The 26,732-nt window shown below is 35.3% G+C and overlaps 1 protein-coding gene across 1 annotated transcript; it reads left to right on the top strand.

The window, feature by feature from the left end:
* Window positions 1-6,813: 6,813 nt before the first annotated feature.
* On the top strand, window positions 6,814-25,622 carry LOC134247424 (hyalin-like; the record flags this gene model as incomplete). The annotated part of the gene is made up of 6 exons (XM_062729796.1): window positions 6,814-6,829; window positions 13,248-13,407; window positions 13,550-13,674; window positions 22,333-22,533; window positions 24,872-25,015; window positions 25,371-25,622. Coding segments are annotated over exons 1-6 (898 nt in total), but the record flags the coding sequence as incomplete, so codon positions are not given.
* Between the last annotated feature and the right edge of the window lie 1,110 nt (window positions 25,623-26,732).

Raw genomic sequence — 26,732 nt, 5'->3', positions numbered from 1 at the left:
GTATGCGTACTTCACTACTTAAATTCTTTTAAATGATGCCAAGTTCAATAACCTTGTGACCTTGACTGTGACCTATATGTTAAAAATATCTTTTTCGAACCTTGTTGCCGCCGGGCGCATAGTGTTTTACAAAAAAAATCTTGTTTAAAAATATATTCTTTTGTTAAACTTTAATGGTTAAGTGTGGCCCCATCCTTCATCCATGGTACAATGCTTGCAATAAATTTGAATCTTATCTACCAGAGAAGGCTTCCTTATCAAACGCCCAATGATCATTTTATATAGTTTTTGAGAAGGAAATCCATAAATTGTTTCCAATAAATTTCCACGAAATAAGTTGTTGCATTAAAGAGGTTCATAGATCAGATATTAATATATTCATGGAAGTTATGTGTATGATCACACCTTTTCGCTAGAAAAGAAAAAGATGAAAAAATATGCAAAAATAATTTACCCTTAAAACATTTGGTGCGATAATATAGTTTCAACTTTTTGAAGAAGACGAATTAACGAATTCAATAGTTTGGGCCACAACCATAGTAAAAGTTATCCTTATAAAGCCTGACATTTGTTGCGTTTATAATTAGAAGTATGTTTCCTCGTATGAGATACACTAGTATGTATATGTATGTTTCCTTTAGGGGAAAGGGTTATTGCTGATTTCATGTCGTCTTTTTTTTCTACGAAGCATCCTGTTATTTTATACAAAATTAAATACAATAGCATGTTATTATATTTTAAAATAAATAGGCAATTTGTCTTCTTTTAATAGATATTCAAAGTCCTCATAGTTTCATACACGAAGAAACTTCAGACACTGAACATCGCATCACAAAGAGATGGTTGGAGTGGTTAATATTTCCTGCTGCTCTCGTTGTATGTGCAATTTTCTGCGATAGGGAATCATGTAAGTATAATAACCATCTAAAAGAAGAAGCCTGAAGAGGCCTTTAAATTTTAAATACCACAGGGGTGAAGTATTTGTTTCATTTTTTGTTTCAAGAAAAAAAGATTAAAGAGTAACAAGCAAATTTTATGATAAACGTGTGGCTTTAACTTTTATCCCGTCAATATGATATTTTTTGAAAAAAAGGTAATTAAAACTGCAAGATCAACACATGAAATCAACGTTTTACATATTTATTCATCGAGATATTTTGATAAAAACATTCCAGAATCAAGCCCTATTGCCGATGGATTGATCCATTGTACATATGTTTGTATCATGTTGAACGTTCCTCTAGAGAATTTTCAATCATATGGACACACCGCCACTTACAGGTGGAGAGTTGCAATTTTTTAGGCAGAAAAGCCACCTGATCCGTGTACCCCTGTCAATCAACTTCATTAAGATCCAACATCGGATGATATAACCTAACATTCAATATTAAATATAAATAGGTATTTTGAACTGATTCCAGACTCATTTTATTGTTTTTCGCATACCATTGAACAATCAAAACTGTTTACCCGGTCGCAGTATACACTTATGTAATGACTAGCTACGAAGTAAACGGTCAAACTTTTGTCCCAAGATAGTGGGGAAATCTTTGGAAACTGTTGCCCTCGGCCTTCGGACTTGGGCAACAGCTTCGCAGGTCTTCCCCACTACCAAGGGACAAAAGTTTGACTTTTTCACCGAGTAGTCATTAAATAATTAATTTATTACCTAACCTACTACATTGTATATAAGTAACCAAATTGTAATAAAAACACACAATCAATAAAGAGTTTTACAACTGTTTATCCTCATACCAGTCTTTTAATTAGCTGAACGCAGAATGTTAAAATTAAATTAATATTTAATATTTTTAATTAATATTTAAAAAATTGATTATTTGTGTGTTTTTACCAATTTGATTAATTGTATAGCAGGTAAAGAGTGATTCGATGTCGTGATCATCGAAACGCTTGAATATCCCGAAGACGCTTTAACGAGACCCGATCTACTTGAACTGTGCATACGTTTTAACGCAGCGTCAACTCAGGCACGTCATAGTACCCTTGACTGCCGTCACAATTGAACACAATGACGTCACAATTAAAATGACTTCAAATTGCGCTAAAATGCTTCGCTGATCTTGCATATACCTGAGGCCTGTTCAGCAGAGCGAACGTTCGCGAGTGCTCGCCAAAATTCCTTATACCTCCAATAGTAATTTTGGCGAGCGCTCGCGAACGTTCGCTCTTCTGAACAGGCCTCTGGTAGCTCTATAGAATGTACATGTTGAAAGCTGGTATTTCTATATGGAAGGGAATTACCGCCAAAAGTCTATGTATCTTCCTTTTATTCTTATTCTGCCTACTTCTTTATGCTTTGTTATTATTGTAATTATATGTCACTTTATTGTTTTCATATTCGTCTTTATTACATTTCACTTCGAACTTTTATCATTCTTCATTTTGTCCTTACTTCTATGTTGCTTTATTCTTGTAAATTCATTCTACTTTCTTTTAAACTTAAACAGTTTCTTAAATAAATTATTCAATCACGCAAACAATGAAGCATATTCAATGAAGACGAATGGAAGTTGTCAAACCGTCAAAATTTAGTGCGGCATTATAACGCTAGGTGGTGTGGTGTTCGCTACGAGTGTTGGTAAAACTAGGTAAGAAAACCCGGGTCGGGTTATTTGAGATTCTTCAATACGCCTTAGTACTTTAATTATCAATCGAACTTCTGAAGGCCGGATCCAATAATCCGATCCAATAATGGAAACTCCATATTTATTTTCTCTGGGCACACATGAATAGCGGCCTCTTTTATCAGACATAACTTTATACTATACTGAATATGTTCATTGAAAGGCCGACCCTCTTTTTGTAAGAGTAAGGGTCAAACAAGTTAATGTAGTACGTATAGTGGGAAAAAAAAATCAAATTTGATTCTATAGGGGAAGTTGAATCTAACCCAAAACTCACCCCGCCTTCGAAATTGGATTTCATTGGCATCGGAAGCAAATTGAAAGTGGGGGGGGGGGGGCTAAGTGTAAGAATTTTTTAAGACCTTCAAAAAAAAAACCTGACAAGCAAAAAAAAAAAAAAAAAGAAAGAAAAGAAAAGAAATGTCAATTTTCCGAATTCAAATATTCAATTTCGTGGGAGGGGGGGGGGGTAGATTCGAACTCCAGTTCCAAAGATTTTTTTTCCATACACCACCACTTTCCCGATTTTAAACCTATACTGCATCGTGTCCATAGCAAGTGGGGGGGGGGGGTCTAAACCTATGCAGGAACGTCTGTACTAAATCTATCCCTGGACAAAAAAAGTGGGGGCTAAGTCCCCCTCCAAGGTTCCGACGCCTGGTATGTATTTTTAAGTTTAGACAATTTCCTGCGGGGGGGGGGGGGGTTTGTCAGGTTGTTTTCAGCCGGGTACCCCCAGTCCAAAAAAAATTTCGTCCAATCCCAGAAATTTCTTGACGAGTATAAAAAACCTAAACTCTCCCAAACGTCAAAATCCTATTTCGTAGGGAGCGTTTAACTTTTTTTCCTTGCTTTAGTATATATTTTTAAACCTTGTAAATTCCAGGGGGTCCTAACACCCCAGCCCCCTCTAGATCCGGGCATGGTAGGCGAAGTAGGAACTAGGCTTCATGCATCCAGACATACTAGAAACTCCCTGGTCTTATTTTCAGCGTTAATATTTTATATTAAAATAGCACTTAATTTTCAAGAAAGAAAGAAAGAAATATCTTTAGTACGCATCGTATTTGTTATCAGCCAGGAGAGCTAAAAATACCTTAGAACTCGAAAATTCTGTTTGGTGGTGGTGAGGGGGGAGGGGTCGTCAACATTTTTTCAGTACTAAATTTTACTCATGCCAATAAGTACATGACTTTTAATATATAAATTGACTATTAGTACTGCAACAAAAAGGGTAAGGGATAGGGTCAACAAGCCTTTCGCTGAACTTTTCCAGTAGTAAAAAGTTATGTTTAGGAAAATGTTTCGTGGCCACCCACCCCCTCTACCGGCGAAACTTACCCCATAGGAGGTCGTCCAACCGGAAGTCAGTATATATATATATTGAGACTTGTGGTTTGATTGTACATTGTATAATGTCCCTTGCGAAAAATTTTAACTCAAAAGGAGAAGCCACATCATGCCCGTGGAGAGCTGCAAATTTGTCCTATATACTTGGCACTTATAGCCATTGAGCAGTTAGGGATCTTTTTTCATGCCAGCACCTACTGCGACACGGGACCTCGAATAACAAGGTCTAGATCTCATCCGATGGATTGAACTCCACGTCCTACAGTGGGATTCTTACCCACGACGTCCTTACTTCTGTACTTCGTGACTCTTAAGCAGACGCCGTAACTACAGTGCCACGCGGGCGACTTAACCAAGGGGGAGGGGGGGGGTCATTATCCATATGTTCTCGTGAAGATTATCTATGTTTAACTATTGGTTAAAATGATTTAATTATAAAGCACTTTTAAAATGATATTATTTAAATATTTATTCATACATGTATCATGTGTATAGGACGGATAACTTTTCATCAAAAAACTGAAAACGTTCGTATATACATGTATAAACATCGTTTTACGATTAAAAAAACTATTCGGGGGAAGGGTTGCTATGAAGGGGGGGGGGCGAATTGCTATATATAGCGAGATTTCCCACGGAAGACTAGTTATACCCCGGGGGGAAATCCCACTGTATAGTCTTCCGAAGGAAGCATCACTATGCTGTCAGTCTTCCAGGGGAAATCTTACCATCTAGCGAGACTTCCGAGGGAATGGCATGTATCGGGTACATACCTGAACTAATAACAAACATCATTCATTTGAAAATTTAAGTTCGATTGATAAAGTATTAAGGCAGAAAATTGGAAAAAAAAAAACTCGAATAACCCCGGCCCGGTTTGCCTAATTTTACCAACACTCTTAGCGAACACCCCTGCCACCTAGCGTTATAATGCGGCACTAAATTAGGACAACTCGTATTCGTCTTCATTGAATATGCTTCATTGTTTGTGTGATTGAGTTAACGTTCGTAATAGAGATAATCATTTAAGATACTGTATCAATTTAAAAGAAAATAAAATGACTTAACAAGAATAAAGAAACATAGAAGTAGGGACGAAATGAAGAAGGATAAAAGTCAAAGTGAAATGTAATAAAGACGAATATGAAAAGAATAAAGTGACATATAATTACAATAATAACAAAGCATAAAGAAGTAGGCAGAATAAGAATAAAAGGAAGATACATAGACTTTTGGCGGTAATTCCCTTCCATATTTCTATTATTTACAAGTTTTTTTTAAATATTTTTTTTTAATTAATAAACAACTTTGGATCATGATTTATTTTGAGGTATCAATTTTTTAATGCATTAATTCTACCTTGTTTTTATTTCAATTTGTGAGTTAAAAAAACAAACACTACAACCAAAAATAAACGATTTTAGTTTTTCTCCTCGAACGTATTGAAGTGTTTATACACACCCTTTTTTATTGAGGACTTAAATATGCTTGGATTAGCTTGCGTAAAAATAAATCAGTCTATGAATCATTTAAATGCAACCCCCGATATATATATTTTTTTCCTATAATATACATGTATTACATGATATTAGTAAAATTCGTCATTTGTCGCCTTTGCCCCCCACCCCCTTTTTTTCCACGTATAACAACATCGCGTGTTAAGAAAAAAAATAAAGCATGGTTTGAAAATTATTTCAGAATGTAAGAACAATTTATCTTTTTGGAAAATGATACAGTATTGCAATTGTTTGTTGATGTTATATAAAGTTAACCCATGGCGACTTATTTCATATCTAGTTGGATAAAATAAATCCTAATTTTGTGTTTTGATATGCCTCCTTTTCACTGCAATAAAGGCTACCTCTAATTTTCTTTTCATTTTTTATAAGAAGAATGGAAATTGCATGATATATGTGAACAACAAAACATTTCATCGTGAATTTTTTTTTAATTTTCAATTTCTTTGTTTGTTTGTTTGTTTTTTTTTTTGAGAGTTTTACTTTGTAATCGTGCATAAAAACACGAAAAATGGTCAATATCTTGACAGTGCCCCCATTTGACTACAATAAAGGCAAGGTAACAAAATTTCATTCTAATTATTCTTAGAATAATACATACAAAAATATTTTCAAAAGTTAACATTTTTTATCATTCCATTTTCGTAATTTTCAACTAGATCGGGCCTCGTTAAATAGGCAACAGTTCATTGTTGCCCGGTCAACAGTTCGACTGTTTCATGATCACGCAAAAACATAAGTTGAATCGTGAAACAGTTCAAAATGCCTAATTACATTTATATAGTAGGTTATGTAATAATAAACACTTATTTCATGACTATGAGGGGAACAGTAAATCTGTTGCCCGATTTGATGGGGAAGACAAGTCTTGAAAACAGAAGTCTTTGTCATTTCCATGGGACAACAGTTTGACTGTTCCTCTCCTAGTCATGAAATTAGTGTATACTTAGACTTGATTGACATTTATTTACTAGTCTCTGTGTATACCCTTTAACCCTTCTTTGGCACCTGAGATGATATTCAAATTAACTCTTGATCCTTTGATGGCACACCTGGTATAAGGAAACAGTATTACAATATAACTGTGAATTATTTTGACCTGACATATATACTATTAAAATTCAGCCTTTAGTATTAGAAAGTATGATGATATTCTGTTTGTTTCGTATCCAATTTTTGTAAACTTACAGGGTTCTACAAGGTACAGGGGTTCCATTATTGATATTGTATATATTTTTCCTCTCACTCTATCCGTGTAATTATTGATTGGAAATATGTACAATTAATTTGAATGGTAGGCCATGGTTCCCGAGCAAGGTAACCTGCAATATGTTTCTGGAATACCCAAAGTTCATATTGCATAGCGAATTGCCAGGTTCATTCAAATACAGAATTACTTCGCCTTGGTACCTCATCACAATTCCTCTAGACTGCTTTCCTTCCACTAATGCGCTTCTAACCTTTGCTCTTTTATTGTAATAGTAAGTAATGTCTTAGTTACCCCTTTAAACGTTTGCCCCTTCATCTTTCTTCTGATCCTTACAACTGATTCCTCCACCAGAATTGGCCTTGCGGCTGCCACCGTCTCTTCTGCATACACATATACATTTATGTCTCATTCTACCCACTCAAAGGGGTGATCAGCTTATTAGAAGAATTTTTTCCGATATCATCTCATTCAATGATAGTAGGCAACACCAAAATACCCACTACAAAACTCTCAGACGAGTATTTATTTTAACATGCTTAAAATAAATTAGAATTGTCATGTTATTAAGTTAGGGAAAAGTGTAATATGTACATTGTACTTATCAAATCTAAAATTGTTATATATAAATATATTATTCATTGGTCACTGATGTCTTCCTTCCTTAATCAAATAAGAATCTACAAGCAATAATTTTAGAACAATATTTTTAATATATACTGAAAGGAAAGAGATATGCAGGGTAGCATAATATTCGATTTTTTTTTGACCGCATGACTGAAAATTACAAAAATTGGTCAGATGATAAATTTATTTACTATGCACCAAAATCAGTTTTTCAGAATTACAAAACCGTAAAATGTATGACGTCACGTAGGGAAAACGCTTAAAAGCCCCAAAACATATGCAATTTGATGAAGACGACTTTGCCAACAATTCTTGTTGAACTATTTGATGCACCAAGGTATACACATTGTTTTTCAATATTTAAAGACGATAATAATGGATTTCTTGCTATCTTCGCATAGTTCATGGAAGTTCCATGGGGCTTGTTTTAATTGCCTCATTAATGATAAACGCAACAAGGAGTAAGTTAGCAGTTTTTTGTAAATGTTCTCCCTTAAATCTTCTTACCCGTTGTCAGAGAGGGACTGGAATGGTTTTCTATCAACTGTGACGTTGACGTTAACACGAAACAAAGTCATATTTTGAGCGGCTTATTCGTCCTCCATCTCTTAAATCGCCACCTTACTTCCACAAAAAACACCTTTTATACAATCGACTATCATAACCATTACATTCACACGAAGAATAAAAGAAAACAATTCCGCAAATTATTTTTTTTAGCCGATCAACTTACTGTTTTGTTCCTCACATTGGTGCATGCGCGCGTGGTATGACTAATTTTTTGGAGTTGTTACCCATGCCCAATATAGACAGTGTTTCAAAGATGAAGATTTGATGCAAAGGAGGAATTATGCTCATGACGGATACGCTGGAGAGAAATTCAAGATAATGAGAGTTTTTAATTTTCCCTTTTTTGGGGGTATCGTCATGTAAGTTTCAATAGCTCATGACATATTAGACAGAATCAGATGGGATTTTGGTCATATGTTTTTGAAAGATGACTTTAAAACTAAGACAGGAAAACTGAATAATTAAAAAAGAAAATTAAATTAGATTCATCTCAAAAGTTTACCCATGCGTTTCTTTTTCCTTTCAGTATATAATAAGATTTTAATGGGTATCCCCTCTTACATTCAAACACAAATCAACATACATATAGATTACTATAGATTACATGTAGCATTTATGCTTATTTTTTTATATATAGATTTTTTTCTCAAAATCCCAAACACGGGTACAGGTAGGCTTTGGGGGTATTAAGAGGCAGTCCACCGAAAAACCAGGCAATAGGTGGCACATCGCATGTCATGGATTTTAATTATTTTTTTTGCATGTAGACTTTGTATAGCAAGTGTTTACACATGACAACATCAAAAATTTTTTTAGTTGTCCTCTAGTCCTATTTTTGGTAAGTGCAAAAAGGTCAACTTGAGGATAAAAAAATTACTATGTTTTTATTTTATTTTATATGTAACAGATACTCAAAAGCTGACTGTGTCAATCAATATTATTTATAGCAAAGACTCTTATCTTTTATTTTATAATGAATAAGACTCCAAATTATATTTCTTTAGAAAAAAAATATGTGGTCCAAAATTGAGTTTAACAATATAGATTACATGTAGCATTTATGCTTATTTTTTATATATATATTTTTTTCTCAAAATCCCAAACACGGGTACAGGTAGGCTTTTGGGGTATTAAGAGGCAGTCCACCGAAAAACCAGGCAATAGGTGGCACATCGCATGTCATAGATTTTAATTATTTTTTTGCATGTAGACTTTGTATAGCAAGTGTTTACACATGACAACATCAAAAATTTTTTTAGTGGTCCTCTAGTCCTATTTTTGGTAAGTGCAAAAAGGTCAACTTGAGGATAAAAAAATTACTATGTTTTTATTTTATTTTATTTGTAACAGATACTCAAAAGCTGGATGTGTCAATCAATATTATTTATAGCAAAGACTCTTATCTTTTATTTTATAATGAATAAGACTCCAAATTATATTTCTTTAGAAAAAAAATATGTGGTCCAAAATTGAGTTTAACAAGTCACTTTTTGAATTCAGTATGCAATTTTCGATAAGTTATAAAATCCAATACATTACTATGACATAGTTTTTTCCCTCATGTTATTATGAATAAAAAGTACAAACTTTTGAGTCATTTAATAAAATTGGTGGGAACAGGTATCTTAAGAGAAATAAAAGGAGTCAAATTTACCTGTTATTTATGATTTTCCCCTAATTAAACCGATCCCGATCGGAATTAGATAAAGAAGAAAATATTATAAATGTTTCGTTAAATGTGGCTCTTTTGTTGCAATGTTGTTTAAGGTTTACTTTATCTATCATTTTACACATTATCTAGGTGGCAGGTGCCTTTAGTTTGATAAATTTATTAATTTTGCATTATTTTCGATCGGGATCGGTTTCATTTCAATCGGGGTCGGTTTTTACCGTAGAATTAGAAATATTTCCTCTATGTGGTTCTTCATTAATTTATCAGAAAAATATGCTTCTGTTTTATTTCTTTTCAATCATTTTTCTGTTTTTAATTGACTGTAACCATAGATTCAATGTATATATTATTTAAATTACTAATGTCTTTTACGTACATGAAGATTACATGTAAAAACATGTTTGACTTCTTGATACTCGGTATTTCAAAAAATGTTATTGTACATGCATCATGCAACCTCTGAGAGCAGACAGCTATCTACGTATAATTTCATTATTTATCTTATTTCCAAGTAAAATTTCTTTTTCTATTTTCTCAGGAATTAAAGAGTTAAATTCTATCAGTGACGAAATTAATTAAACATGACTAAATACAGAAAATATTTTATATGTAGTCTCGACTTTATCCAAGTTTTTTTACCGGTCATCTGTAAAGTCATTTACCCTATATTTTCTTCTTTTAAAATTTTGGATTTGATATAAATAAGATTGATTAATTGATTGTATATTGTTTAACGTCCCTCTCGAGAATTTTTCACTCATATGGAGACGTCACCGATGCCGGTGAAGGGCTTCAAATTTAGACCTATACTCGGCACTCAAGGCCATTGAGCAGTGAGGGTTCTTTATCGTGCCAGCGCCTACCTTGACACGGGACCTACGTTTTTAAGGTCATATCCGAAAGACCCGTGACTTTCACTCCTGATGCCGAGCGCTTGGCGAAGGAACAGTCGCTACCTATTTTTACGTCTTAGGTTTGACGCGGCGCCGGGAAGGAGAATCGAACCCGGGCCTCCCGATCACGAAGCGAACGCTCTACCACTAGGCTACCGTGAACGGTGATATAAATAAGAAAATAAGTGATATAGTATCATTATTTAAGAGCTGATAAATCGCAAGCAAAAAGCAGGGGGGTGGGGGGGGGGGTCATGTCTAAGTTGTACGGGAATTTTTTCAGAAGATATTTAAGGTGAGTGTGTGATTGGTTCAATAGCCTAATGAAAAAAATATATAATAAAAAAACGAAATGTTTCACTAAACCATATTCCGTTTTAGTGACAAATTATAGTGGGGAGCTCAGCAGTAATCTAACTCAGTAAATATATTTTTATATCATTTTTCAGGGTTTTTTCCCTTTTTAATCGTACCGCGGATTGTTTCTTTTGATTTGACTGCATAGGTAAATATATTTAAGTTTTTATAAACATCTCAACTTCGTTGAATTAAATGTTGCGTAAATCTAAAACATCCATCATTGATTCCAAACTTTATAAGAATAGTTCATTATAAACACTTCATTAATTATTTTTACGTATATCATAGTAAATCAGTTTTAAAAAAAGTTCTCAGACATGTGTAAAAGTTCTTATCAAAACGGACTTGTTTTAATACATCTACATGAGACGCCGCCCGTGTATAAAAAAAGTATTCGCCAGAGTAATTACACAGAAAAAGAGAAGTCATTTAAATCTTTTTCTTTACACTTTATGCAAAGAATTTACAAACTTCTCTGGGAAACTTGCATTTATTTCATTGTGATGCAACATTAGTCAGGTGCATGACGTCACTGATACATCAATGGAAACGTGATTTCAACCCAAATAATATAGCCAATTTTTATTTAAATATTACCTTTGGAGGCGAAAATGAATTATATTTTGAAAATAAATAAGTTATTTTTTGTTTAATAATTTTCTTTAGTGTATCGATTCTAAATATTTCACTAGGATTCCGTTAAAAAGGTGTTTAGCAGCGTTACCGATGACACGGGAGATAACTCTTGCATCACAAAAACATTTATATATTTTGCTAGAAAACTACTATCAAAAGTGTTTTTCCCACCGATATTATTTTTTAAACAAAAAGATGAAATATTCCTAGATTTATTTAAGTGTGAATTATAGTCTTCTTAAAAATGTATGAGAAATTACAGTTCTTTGTTTCTGGCCTACATTCAATGGTTTATATAGGGGAATTCTGGGGAATTCAAAAGCACAAAACACAGGAATATTTTACTAAATAAGCAATTTTCAAACAAATCTTCAATTACATTATTCCTTTTGGACTACATTGATATTGTTTTTAATAAAATATCAAATATTCCTCACATTCGATGTGCCGCCTATCAATACAATACTGCCTGGTTTTTCGGGTGACTGCCTCTTAAACTGTGTATTATAGCACTTTTTGTGCATTGGGATTAAGAGACAAACGACCAAATGTACACTGCTAGCCAAAAGGGCATTCACATCTTCACAAAGAAAGCCCTCCCTCACCTGGAATGAAACACTCATTAGGTTCTCGGAACCTTGGACATTTGAGCAGTGAGCTATTCTACGCATCAACATCTTTTGGAAAACGGAATGATACCCCGATTTATTCATTCGATTTATATACTGGCCTCAAGTTTTGAAATGGATTCAAACCCACAACGAAAGAAACGAATACATATTCCTCGACTCAAGAGCAGATTTTCTAGCCACTACGCCACGCGGGCGACGATTGCGTGTACGTGACCTTTTATTTAATCATTTAAAGAAGTCTCTTTATCCAAATCATTATACAGTGAGGACTCTAAATCGTTTTAACACCCACCTTTACAATTGAAATGCTTTTTTGAAGTTTTCAACCATGGCATTAAATTTTAGTACCGATTTTTGCAAAGAAAGAGTTATCATCTATGCTAAGGTACAAGTAATATGGGAATTGAACCCAAACACCCCCCTCCCCCAAGATCACGAAGCGAACTCACTAAACTTGATCTAGAGTGCCAAGTGGCGTCCATAGAAACTTTTTTCACAAATTGAAATCCCGGTACATTTATATTTACAAAAATCTATCACCTACTAATATGAAAATTAGTAAATGATACACATTATACCCTTTGATATACCAAATTAAAATATTAAATGCTTTTATTCTAAAATGAAGTGTATTCAATCAACTAATTGTGCTATCGCTTCTTACATAAGACGAAACATAAAGTCCAAAGATGTACGTCTCAACCGTAATTGCACGTACATCGATCTGATAAATTAGCCATTAATTTAGATATCATTCAGCGGAAAAGGAGAAAATGACATATGATATCCATGTCATCAGCATCATTTGACTTCGAAATCACAATTTAAGTCACCGTCCTCTGAGTCTAAGGAAGTCGGTGTTTTGTTACTCACATTGTGGGGATCCATATCTACTTTAAAAGGCCCCTTAACATTCACACATGCTAGCACATGAATAATTTTCTTAAAATCTTCTAAGCATACTTCACAATGATGCAAATTGTAACAAAAATAAAATAAGACCCTTTTGGTTCTTCAGTAAAGCTGAACCTATTTCTTATTTCTTTTTAAATTCAAATCACGTCATTTTAATTCTAAATAAAATTCACATGGTTATACATTGTTTTACAAACTTAAAAAAAAAACCTTACTTTCATAGCCAACGAAAACTTTAATCATCCTCCAAACAATCCTCCTAATCTGATATGCCCTGACACCGGAGAACATAAAGTTGTTTACGCTGAGAGATCGGAAATAACTGCAAGACATTACTGGTCTGATCCACAGGCAAAAGATCCTGAGGGGGACAGTTTAGTCGGGTATGTTGTGATTGTTACATACAGAGCACAGATATGTTACTTATGATATGGAATCCAGAGCACAGATATGATACTTAATATTTAATCATATTTTGAAGAAAAGTTGAAAATAATTGCTTATTAATTTTTCTTTTATTTTCAGCCCAACAATAGTTTCTGGAAGTCCAAGTGGTTCAGAATTTACGAGAGGAACACATACTGTGACTTACGAAGTGTCAGACAATAAAGGAGCTAGATCTTCATGCAGTTTTTCCTTTTCTGTGAAAGGTATCTTTTGTATTCTTCAAGTTTAAGGCTACTTTAATCTTCCATTAATTACGTTCTCTATACGTAGATGTTTCGAACAACAAATGAGTAGATATAATGATTTTTTCATAATTATTAAAAGACTCTACAAGTATTTTATATGAATAGAACACAAGTTGTTCCAAAGAATAAAGAATGTGAAGAATCTGTATATGAATTTACATGTATATCCATGTATTACCCTGCGTCAAAAAGGTTAGTGTACTAATAAGACATTGACTTCAATAATAAATTGGTAACCTTTATTTCAGGAAGTGAAGTTTACATTAGTGTTATAATGACCAAATTAAATATAAACTTTCACCGGGTCTTAGATTGTCTTCCTTGTTTCGTACTAAATGTTATGTCTTTGATTTTGTACTTGATTTGACAGAAGGATGTCCATATTTCTTCATTTTCATAATCAATACATGCATGTAAGGCTAAAATTTAAAGCGGGTGTCAACATGGGATGCTTACACATCCTAGACACGTGATCTAACCTCTGGAATTTCCAAAAATCCTTAACTATTTTATCATATAGTTTTTAGTTTTTTTTATGATATTGATCAGAGCATAATAATGTGGTACGAAACACTTTGGTACGATCTAACAATAAATGAGTTTGCAACCTGATACTGGCTTAGTGATCCCTCGTGGTTCCCGAGCCCCTGTATTGGCCTGTAGCTGAGCTCGCAGTCTTATAGGTCACTACAACTGGTGTCAGAAGTGACCGATTCTACGTCCAGTTGAAGAATATAATATCCTTTTACTGATTTTTCTTGTATTTTGATTAGCGTAGGGCAATAGTGTCGAGGAAACTCGGACATTCCCGCGTTTTGTCAAACTTGGTTTCTCGCAGAAAAAGGAGAAATTAATCTATCAAGTGTGACAATATTACTACGCTACTATTTGACAATCATTTTTGAAATTTTATAATTCTATCTCATTCTCCATTTAGCGTCAGTGTTGATTTTTAATTTGTTAACTTGGGTACGGAAACCCATAGCTGTCACAATTCGAAATTTTATTTTCAATTACATAAAAATTTTTGCGATATCATTCGATTGCGATAGGAATTTTATTTTGGAGTTTTGTTTGAATTTCTAATTTCAATAGCCATATTAGTTGTGTATTCAACCCTTCAATCTTCATAAAATCATATTGCATATTATTTTGTTCATGTCATTGTCTGGACCAAAAAATACAAGCTTTTCTCAGCAAGCCACCAACAACACCTCAAGGGTCACTGTGTCACACACCAATTCTTCTGTCAGACAGCAAAGGTTTTGCTCTTAAAAATAACCCCCCCCCCCCCCCCCCGAGGTTTGTCGAGTTTAAGTGCCAAAGTGGCCTGCAAACTGAAAAGGCCGAAGATCAACTTGAACAGAGATTGGAGTCCAGAGCCTTTGGTTCAGCACTGATTTATATTTGGCTTGGGACTTGTGACATTACCAGAAAAGAGAGGAAAATTACTCAAGTTCGCTGCTGGGACAATACTGTCGTAGATACCATTACCGCACAATACCGAAGAGCCATAACAATTGTATCCAAGTTCTAAGATATAAAAGTGAAATTCATTGAAATACCGTGCTACTCAATCGTGGCATATAATTGACACAAAGGTCATTCCAATCCAGACTTATTCAAAAGCCAAGACATTGAAATTTGCAGGCAAGTTGAAGCTTTAAATGCAAATATTCGTGCAATAAATTCAGAAACTGGACAATCTAATTTGCGATTTAATAAGGACATAACACGCAGACGCAAGGACATAGACAATCGCAAGAAGAAGAACAACGGAAGGATTTCTTACAAATTTTCTGTTTTTTACGATGGCATCCATTCAGGTACAGAATTGGCCTTGATCTGGAGCAGAAGTTTGACTGAGGATATTAACAGAAGTTGTTTCAGAGTTTTACCAGAAGACATTTTGGACATACAAGTTTCTGAGGAGGATTTAAGATCAATAGAATAATGCCTGCTATAAACTTGAATACTGCGTCTTATGAGGACCTAATTAAACTCGGGGGAAATTGGTCAGCAAAGAGCCACAGCTATCCTTAAACTACGGGAGGAAAAGGGCTTTATAACAAAAGATGACATACTCCAATTCCTACAGGGCACCTATAATACCATAAGAACTCTATTGGATGAAGAAAAAGTTTCTCTAGACACATCACCACAGTTACTTCAGGCACTTAAGAAGGAATGGAATGACCGAATGGAAAAAATGTCGAGTGATTTTAAAGAGGCAAATGAAGGCTTCGCAAGAACACTATGAACTCATGCAAACACAGCTTGAGGAAAAGCTTAGAAAAACATATGAAGAAAAGTTACTGAAAATAAATGAAAATGCTGTCGGTAATTTGGCTCCACATGGTTTTATGGTGGTCGTAATCCATGGATGAAACCTAAAATGGACATCAAAAAATAAAACACCTCGTTACCTAGTGACAGTGCTACTGCTTATTGTGGCTGGCTTTTGTCTGGCCCGCCCAGTGGGAACACTGCTGCTAAGGTAACCACAGATGGAAATTCACAAAAAGTGAAAAGTTGACAGAAGCCAAATTTCATGACGAGTTATCAAACTATGGGTCCTCCCCCACCAAAGATGGCTACCTTCGATGGAAAATCGGAATGGAATCCATATATTGTGCAGTTCAACATGAAAGCGACAAGATATAACTCGAACAATGAACAACGACTGGAACGCCTAGTTGAATCTTTGCGTGACAAAGCATTAAAGTATTACTATACATGTTCAGCCCAAGTACAGAGCAGTTTCTCATCACTTTGTGCAAAGATGAAAACAAGATTTGGCCAGCGAGATCTCCCTCACACAATTAGGAGGAATCTCCAGGATATCAAGCAAGGTGACCAATCTGTTGATGAATTTGCAGAAAAAATCCAGGAAATGGTAAGTGAAGGCTACCCACAGGCTCCAAACTGTGTAAAAGAAACAATAGCTACTGACACTTTCCTGAAGGGCCTCGAAAATAAAAGAGCAGCACTTACAACTATGGACAAAGACCCTCCTGACCTTGAGACGGCCTTATTATTGGTAAAGGCTGCACTCAATAATCAGAGATTAATCTTAGGCGCTAAGAAGCCGGAGGTGAGGAAGGTTCGTTTTGAAGAGGATGACCTTGATAGTGACTTGGGCTTGTTGAATGAATTTAAAGTTAGACCAATACGACCCCAAAGCAGAGCAGACAAACTTTCAGAAGAAATAGCTGAACTCAAAAGTGGGCTGGAGGCGACCAACGCTAAAGTGGATAAAATCATTACCCTAATGAATAAACAACTTTCCACAAGGTCACAATCTCCACCACGGAAAACAGACAGTATTTCTAGTTCTGTTTCCAGCTCTTCACCACTCAAAGCAGCACAGTGCTTCAACTGTGGACAACCAGGTCACTTTGCTAGAGAATGCCAAAGGTCACACATGTCCCGTTCGCCATCCCCTAGATCGCCGAAGAGAGAAACCAGGACTATTCCAACCAGTTACGACATACGAATGTATGACAACAGTCAAACACATCCATACAACTTGATGCTAGGGATCTCTATTAACGGAAAACCTGTTCAAGCTATTGTCGACACGGCAGCCCAGATAACAGTTATCAGCCAAGCTTTTGCCAACACTTTCACCCCACCCTTAGTTCGTGGAGAAAAAGTAACCATGAAGGGTGCAGGAAATTCTGACTTTTTTGAGGCTAACTACTGTAAAAACATTCAGATTTGTATTGGGAACACACAAGAAGACCCAATCACCTGGACTGCCCTTATAGCTGACATATCTGATCCCGTCATATTAGGTCTGGATTTTCTAAAGGCACAAAACTCTACCATTGACCTTAATGAAATACAGATAGTCCTTGGTGGCAAACGGATGAATGCAACTCTACTAGATGCAGGAGGTAAACAAGTTCAAATAGCTAGAGTGAAATTAAGTCAAAAAGTGAGAGTTGAACCATTTTCATCAGTGCAGGTTCTTGGCCATTTGGACCAACACATAGCTGGTACTTTGGTTTTCAAACCATGTCATAATGTTAAGGGATTGCTTTCAACACATGCTTTAGTTGATAACAGTGATCAAGTGCCAGTCCTTTTGCGCAACTTGTCAACAAGACCAGTTGAACTTCAGAAAAATGTAGTGATTGGGACTGTTTCTGAAGTGGACCAAGTCGTCAATGGTGGAATACTACAAGACCACAGCAAGACAAATGAATGTTTTCCTGTCGAATTACCAGACCACTTGATAGACCTAGCAGATAGATCAACAAGAGATCTAACCTCAGAGCAAAGTCAAAGTGTTAAACACCTCCTTCTGGAATTCCAAGACATTTTTTCTAAAGGAAACTTTGACTTGCGACTGTTCAAAGGGATCCAACACAAGATAAACACTGGCAATGCCCACCCGGTGAAATCCAAATTGAGGCGCACACCACTAGGATTCCAATCAGAGGAAGAGGAGCATCTGAAAATTATGCTGGACAAAGGTATCATCGTTCCGTCAATTTCTGAGTGGTCGTCAGCACCGGTCCTGGTGCGAAAAAAAGATGGGACTGTAAGGTATTGTATTGATTTTAGGGGAGCTAATAAAGTCACCAAGAAAGATGCTTTCCCACTCCCGAACATGGAGGAATGTCTAGACACTCTTGGAAAAAACAACTTTATGAGCACGCTTGACATGGCACAGGGATATTATCAGATAGAGGTAGACCCTGATGATAGACACAAGTTGGCATTCATTACAAGGTATGGCCTATTTGAATTTGTACGAATGCCATTTGGAACATGCTATAGCCCTGCAACCTTTCAACGGGTGATACAGTTAGTTTTACAAGGTCTTAACTGGAAAGAATACCTTGCTTACCTAGACGATGTCATAGTCTTAGGTCAGAATTTTGAGGAACATTTAATAAATCTAAGAGCAGTATTTGAAAGATTTAGGACCCATAACCTCAAACTAAAACTAAAAAAATGTCATCTCTTCAGGAAGGAGCTTCAATTCCTTGGTCGCTTGGTTACAGAAAAAGGGTCAGCATCACTACCGAGAGTGTGAAATGTATGGCAGAATGGCCGACACCCAAATGCAAGAAGGACCTTGAAGCATTTCTTGGGTATGTTAACAACCATAGAGAGCATATAAAGAGTTTTGCAGATATAGCAGCACCTCTGTACACTCTCACAGGGCCAAAGACAAAGTTTATCTGGAATAAAGAGAAGGACACATCATTCATTTCCCTTAAAGAGGCAATGACTAACCCTGCAGTTCTGGGATATCCCTTTGATGATGGCATGTTCATATTGGACACGGATGCTTCGGATATGGCTATTGGAGCAGAACTGTCACAGATTCAGTGTGGTAAGGAAGTCTTAATCAGTTTTAACAGCAAGACCTTGACATCTACTCAACGGAAGTACTGCGTTACTAGGAGGGAGTTGCTAGCTGTTGTAGCATTTACTCGTCACTACCGATATTATCTACTGGGCAGACCTTTCATTTTGCGGACAGACCACAACAGTCTGGCATGGTTAATTGGGTTCAAAAATATTGAGGGGCAACTAGCTCGCTGGCTAGAAGAGTTATCACAATATGATGTTACCATCCAGCACCGAAGTGGAAAGAAACACCAGAACGCTGATGGCCTATCCAGAATGTCAACAAATGACCTATCCTGTGACTGTTACAATGCTGGTTGTGATGTCAGTAGGCTATCTTGTGGGGGCTGCAGTTACTGTCGACGGATGCATGCTCAATGGGAACGCTTCCAGGAGGATGTTGATGATGTAATCCCCCTAGCAGTTAGGACCCTTCAAGAAACTGATAAACCAAAGGAATTACCTAACACCATAGACAAGGATGCATGTAACTGGGCTTCTGCCTTAACAGATGAAGAAATCAGAGATGCACAAATGCAAGATTTAAACACAAGTACCTTAATGAAATGGAAGGCAGAAAGCTATGTTCCAACTGAACTGGACCTTCCCTTTCCAGTAGAGCTATAAAATACTTTTGGGACTGCTCATCGCAGCTACGAATTTTGAATGGTATCCTTTTCTATGAGTGGATAGATGGCTCTATGTCCCGACTATTGCTTGTGGTCCCAAAGTCACTACAAAATTGTGTTCTAGAAGGATCTCTTGACAACAAATTAGCAGGCCATATGGGACAGCAGAAAACCCTACAGAAGGTGAAACCAAAGTATATGTGGTTTGGAATGAGTTCAGATTGCGAGACTTATGTCCGCACGTGCCCAGTATGTAATGTCAACAAGAAAGCCAATGTACATGCCAAAGCAGGCCTTGGCCAATACCATGCTGGAGCACCCTTAGAAAGAGTGCATATTGACCTGATGGTCCATTTGTGGAGTCCGGCAAAGGGAACAAGTACATTTTAATGATAGTGGACCAATTCATCAAGTGGTAAGAGTGTTATGCACTGCCTGATCAAGAAGCGGAGACAGTAGCAACATCATTTGTGGAAGGTTTTGTATCTCGATTGGGGTGCCCTCTCCAGGTTCACTCTGACCAGGGTAGAAATTTCGAGAGCCGCTTATTTCAGGAAGTGTGTAAACTACTCCAAATAACAAAGACGAGAACCACCCCATACAGACCCTGCTCGAATGGACAGGTCGAAAGATACAATCGTCTTGTTCTCCAAGCCATCCGATGTTATATGGAAAACATCTCACAACAGAAAGATTGGGACCTACACCTCCAACAAATAGCTGGGGCAATCCGTGCCACTGTCAATCGACAAATGGGATTCACATCAAACAGAATGATGCTGGGGAGAGAAGTCACTCAACCTTTAGATATAATGTTAGGAAGGAAGATACCAGGGCAAAATCCAGCAGGATATGTGGAAAATTTGGAGGAGGCTCTTTCAGTGTGTCATCAAGCTGCAAGGGACAACTTGGGGGAAGCACAATTTCGTCAGAAGAGGATCTATGACATAAAATCAAACACAAGAAGCTATGAGGTGGGTGATGTTGTATATATGGTGGATATCTCTTCCAAAGTAGGCCAATCGAAGAAGATAGGCCCTTTTGTCATTGTTTATAAGATTAATCATGTGCTGCACAGAATCCAAGGGAAAAAGGAAAACAAGGTGGTCCACCATGACAGATTAAAACTTTGTCAAGACAGAGATCTACCCTTATGGCTTTAAAGGCTACGACATTCAGTTCTTCACCCAGAACCCAGTGACAAGGAATCCAAACTGCAAAATCAATTACAGGAGGAATTACCGCAGTCCAGTTTTTATGAAGATGATGCTGTAAGCCCCACAAATGAAGGACATGAGAATGAATCATCAGATGATCTGGAGATCTGCCAAAGACCCGCTCGAAAACGACAGGCACCTAAGTGGATGAAGGATTTTTGTCTTTTGGACGATTAATCATGATGTCATTGGAAATTTTAATTAGAATTATATGTATTTGAATATCTTATCCTACTTATCCACTCCTCCCTCTGTAGAATTTATATGTTTTTTTATTATTTGTATAATTATGCTTCTTCTTCCAGGATGTGTTCCAAATGAATTTTTATTCCCTTCTGATGATTTTTTACTTGTATATAGTCAAAGTGGCTTGATTTTTGTGGCCCAGCTGACTATTTCATAAATATAATAACGCACTGTACATCTCTTAAAATTATGAGGGGGAGGAGTGTGGTACGAAACACTTTGGTACGATCTAACAATAAATGAGTTTGCATTCTGATACTGGCTTAGTGATCCCTCGTGGTTCCCGAGCCCCTGCATCGGCCTGTAGCTGAGCTCGCAGTCTAATAGGTCACTACAATAATAACAAGCATTCTGAGAGTATTGCAGTCGCAATTTTATAAGCAATACATGTCCCCTACCGGGTTCCACAAAAAGAGAAAAATTAAACTCATTCAACATCTTTTTCTTGCTTCATATTAAACATTTCGCACATCACGAACCCGATGATATTAAGCAATTATGAAATATTCAAAATGCCATAATTCTGTAAAAATCATTTAAGCAAAACGAAATTCAAACTTGATCTGTTACCCATCAAGATACACTCACATGCCAAAATCTACCTTGATAATTGCAAGCGCTTAGAAAAAAACGTGCGGAAAACTAAGTAGGACAGACTGACGGACAGACGAGGACAAACAGACAGACAGACGGATGGACGAACAGCTAGACAGACACACAGACGGATGGACCGATGCAGAGGAAACCTATAGTACCCTCCAGGTTCGCCGGTAGGGGACTAAAAATGGTACATTTAATGAACAATCCATTCAAATTATATTATTTACGGTTATATCTGAAAGTGTCACATTTCAATTATATTGTTTACAAACAAACATTTACAATAAATACATACATATCGCTCTGAAAAAGAAAGATTTTTTTGTTTTTTATTCAGCACGTGGCGTATATATTAGCTGGGGCATCAGCTAGTTAGGTCGATTTCATAATCTTCAATTAATTACATAAAGATTTAGGATGACCCATAATAAACATGTTTAAAAAAGTTGCAGGGAAATAATGAATACATGGCCACATTTTATATACAAGTGTTTTAACAGTAATCATTGATTTTAGTATTTGTTTCTTGAATTTACCATTTATATGTAAAATTCCAGTGATCTCTTGTCACCCTATACAACCACCAGACAATAGCATAATGACATGCGACGGGGAGTTTATTTACGGATCATCATGTAGAATAAAGTGTAAAGAAGGACATGAAATGCTGCCCATAAGAAGCAACAATGAACAAGTTATAACATGTGAAACAAACGGAGAATCTGGAATCCACAGTGAAAGCCCGAACGCATGCCATGGTAAAGTCAAATTACTTAATTCTAAGAATCTCATTGTAATACTCGATTTGACGAAAACATGTACTGTGTAAATTAAAGATTTATTTTGACGTTTTCCAAGGAAAGCCCAATATGAATGGATGTGTATTTAGAGGCAACACCGTAGAGCGGGTATAACTGTCTTATGGCAGCATCTAGTTTGAATTAAAACTGGGAAAAAAAGATCGCAGATTAGGTGAAAGCTAGAAGTATCAAACAATATTTGTCTTCTAAAGTATAATAGATGGCATGACTAAGACTTCGCGCATAATATTTGGGTTTTAAATTGCGTAATTTGTACATGTGACGCTGTAAACGATGGGCGTAAGTATTTTAGCCATTCTATCATTTTGACTGCATGGATTTTTCTGCAAATTCGTATCAAGCTTCTATACAGTTCTTTGATGATATCACACAAAATTTATTAATGATATTAAATATTTTGTCAGATTCTGACTTTTTGTAAAATTGGAGGCTTTCCGTAATATGTCGTAATCTTGAGGAATAATAAGAAAAGATTGAATGTTTGGTAAAAATTTCATACAATGCAAAAAGTTCTTTTCGTTAAACTAAAGTGATAAATGAAATGTGCAAATCAAGATGTAGTCAAGTGTTTCTTTAAAAAAATATAAGCAATTAAAAGGAGAGATTGATAGAGCGATTTTGATATCTAGTCGCTTTTGATATACCGACACAAATATTATTGTATTTAACCGGACGTATAGCATTAATGTGAGCTGTATCATCTATTTACTGGAAAAACTTTATTCAAATCAAATCTTATTTTTAAAATGTGCAAATAAATAAAATTTTGTATTTGAAATAAGAAAACAAGATCAAAAACTGGATTTTTAGTCCAATTTGTTACGCCGTAAATTTTTGACGTTTTTACGCTTAAGGTAGGTCACTCGTCAGCGTTTTGGAAAAGTTCACGCAGAACATCTTACCTCAAAACCATTTATCGAAATTAAATCTTTATAACATATTTAATTTCAATAATGTTTAGGTTTTGACATTCAACGACAAAATTGCTCAATAAGCTACAAAGAAACAAGATTTGTGAGGGACTAATTTTTTTGTAGGAAGGATATTTAGCAGATAATTCTGCAAATCTGCACAATTGTTAAATTTAATATCTTGGAACTTGAGGCTTACATACTTGTTCTCAGAGAATATTTTCCATCAGGATATTGCTATGAATATATTATATATTATTATAGGTCTTAATTTATATTTTTAGAACAAGATTTGCACCTTCCCCCAACAAAGTTTGCCAAAAAAATGAGGATATGTCAAATAGGTCAATATAAAATTTAATCAATTTTTTTTTTGCCTGAAAATCACATATTTTGACCAATATTTCAAGATTAACATCACTGACCTCAACTTTTTCTTTCATTATTTTAAAGTACTCGATACTTGTGACTGATCAGCAGTTAAGTCGTAAAAAGCTTGATTGAAGAAAATGTTTTATTGCCTAGTATTTAGTTTTTTAATACTCCAAAATATGTTACATTTAGTGAAAAAAAAGGTCACACAATAGATTTTTTCAAAGATAAATTTTATTCAAAATATTTTACGTAAAATATGATAATATATTTTGCCATGGTTACATCTGATAAAAATAATTAGGGTTTCAGTAATTAACCAAAGAGTTAAATTTTACGTGCAAAAAGGTCAATTTCATTGTACCGTAGATCAGTACGATGAACACTGACCACCTATTTTCTCTGCGATTTTGAGTCACTCTATAGCAATATTAGTACTTATTTTGGATACACTTCTCAATAAACCCTAGATTTAACGAATTTCACGAGAGACATACATTAAACGACATATACATTAACGTCATAAATGGATATTATGCATTACAAAATAGTCCCATCTGTGTGCAAGATGTCTAAGCTTTTAAATCGTTGAGTTTCCTTATTTGTTGGGGAATATATTGCTATCACCTGCATGATATTTTTTTTTAAATCAAGACAGACAACTATCTGATACATACATTTATCATGTTTAGTTTAATGAAAGAGGAATTTCAACAATCCGCCTAAAAATCAGCATTCCGAACATTTTATTATGTCTTTGTCACGAATACATGTGCATAATTATGTAACCTATCATTGGGTCGTTTTTGGCTGATGTGCTTCATTTTGATAGGACTATGTTTTATAAAAACTTGGACACTGGGGAGTTCCATCTTTCTGATCTATACATAGGATGTTGCCGATGAACAGTTGAGCTGTACAAATATATATATCAAAGAAATATAATTCTAATAGAACAAAGTTTATTCTAATTTTTTAATGTATTTTATTAGAAATTTCCTGCCCAGGGAATGATCCTGCCTTAAAGCCAGCGAATGGTCAATCGTTGTGCTCCTCTTCCGACTACACGTATAAAACTGTGTGTTCTACACGTTGTGATAGTGGTTATTCCGTTCTTGACGAAAATCAGATTGAATGTCAGTCGAATAAACTGTGGTCAAACCATCTACCAGGATGCATAGGTATATAAAAGATGCATCTTTTTTTAAAAAAATGAAAATATGAGTAAATGTATTTTACAACTTGCTTTATGATAAACAAACTAAAATGCTTCAATGAAATCCCGAACCATATTGATTGTTGTTTTAATAAGCATATTCTTTAAAAGGCTATTATTTCTAAACACTCCTGGAAACTACAGCATCGTTATAATATTTTGAAACGATAAAATGAAGTACATGTACCTAGGAATAATAAATAATTTTGATTCTAGAGTAGTCACGTCTTTGTGTATCAAACTACAGAGATTAAAATTTTAATATGTTTTCATAGATATTCAAAAACCCATCATAAGCGATTGCCCCGAGAACATATATGCCTATGCTGGGAGAAACAGTCAACCATCCAGTGTTTCCTGGCATGAACCCACTGCATTTGATAACTCAGGAAACGCCACTGTTATACAGATAGAAGGCAAAAAATCAGGTTCATTGTTTCCCCTTGGGTCACATGGAATTGTTTACTCTGCCGCTGACGCAGAAGGAAATATTTCCCCAAACTGCACATTCAAAATACATATTACAGGTAATTATATGCGTTAATGTAAAAGTCTTTCAAATTCAATCATAAGAAGCTATATAGCTAATAAAAGCGGACTCTGTTTCTTCATTTTTAATGATTTCAAAAAAATATATTTAAAATGCATGTTCATTTGATTTTTTTGAAGAGGAGTAATAGTCTTTGTTTATACATAACCTTTGTAAAGTAAACTTTTGGAGGTAATACACATGTGTAGCTATGGAATTTACATTTACTATAGCATAGTGCTTCATTGTCTGGAATTTTCAGAAATTCAGGAATTTTAAGAAATTTCAAAATATGAAAATAGAAAATTCTTATCCACTTTTGAGGATGTTTTATTTATTCAAATATTGATATCAACTTTTCTTTCTTTAAATATATGTCATTCTTTAATACTGAAAATTTCTTGAGCTATGAAATTGCTTTTTAACGGTAACATGCTTTATCTCAGATAAGTGCGTATTAAAACATCAAGTTTGCATTTAATAAATTTATTTTGGCGAAAATGGGGCACGCCTGTTTATCTAGAGACAAAAATTATGAAAAGCTTTTGGTGTCTCTGGCAACACAACAAAGCAAAGATTACATAAATTAATATTCAATATTCAAACTCAGGTTCAAAGTTCAAAGGTCAAAGTTCACAAACATCTAAGAAAGTGATTAAAGGGTTGATTCTGGGAGATGCAGAGGTCAAGCACTTATTTATATATATTTAAATCCAAAGTTTACTTTTCAACTTTCATGAGTTACATGACTGCATAAAAGGATAGTTACTTAGTGCCGCTCGATTTCGCACATCTCTGCTTGAAAGAAAGGAACAGTCGTACCAGATTCTATAAATCAGCCTTCTTGTTATGTTCCCCAAAAGGAGTTGGGGAAAATACTGTTTTTACTCTGTTTCTTTTTATGTCGTCCCGAAAGAAGTCGGGGACGACATATTGCGATTGTAAGCATGTTTTTGTTGTCCAGGCGTTTTCTCGGAGATGGCTGGGACAATCTTCCTGAAACTTTCCTTAAAGGAGGATCACTGGTTGTAGTTGTGCCATGTGGTCATTCTGAGGCCCGTTTTACGAAAGAACTTACGACTAAGACCAAAAACTTCAGATTATTGTA

The sequence above is a fragment of the Saccostrea cucullata genome, unplaced genomic scaffold, assembly GCF_032062105.1.
Source record: "Saccostrea cucullata isolate Sc308-1 unplaced genomic scaffold, CSIRO_AGI_Scuc_v1 ctg2033, whole genome shotgun sequence".
NCBI lineage: Eukaryota > Metazoa > Mollusca > Bivalvia > Ostreida > Ostreidae > Saccostrea > Saccostrea cuccullata.
This window is presented reverse-complemented; position numbering and strand designations above follow the sequence as displayed.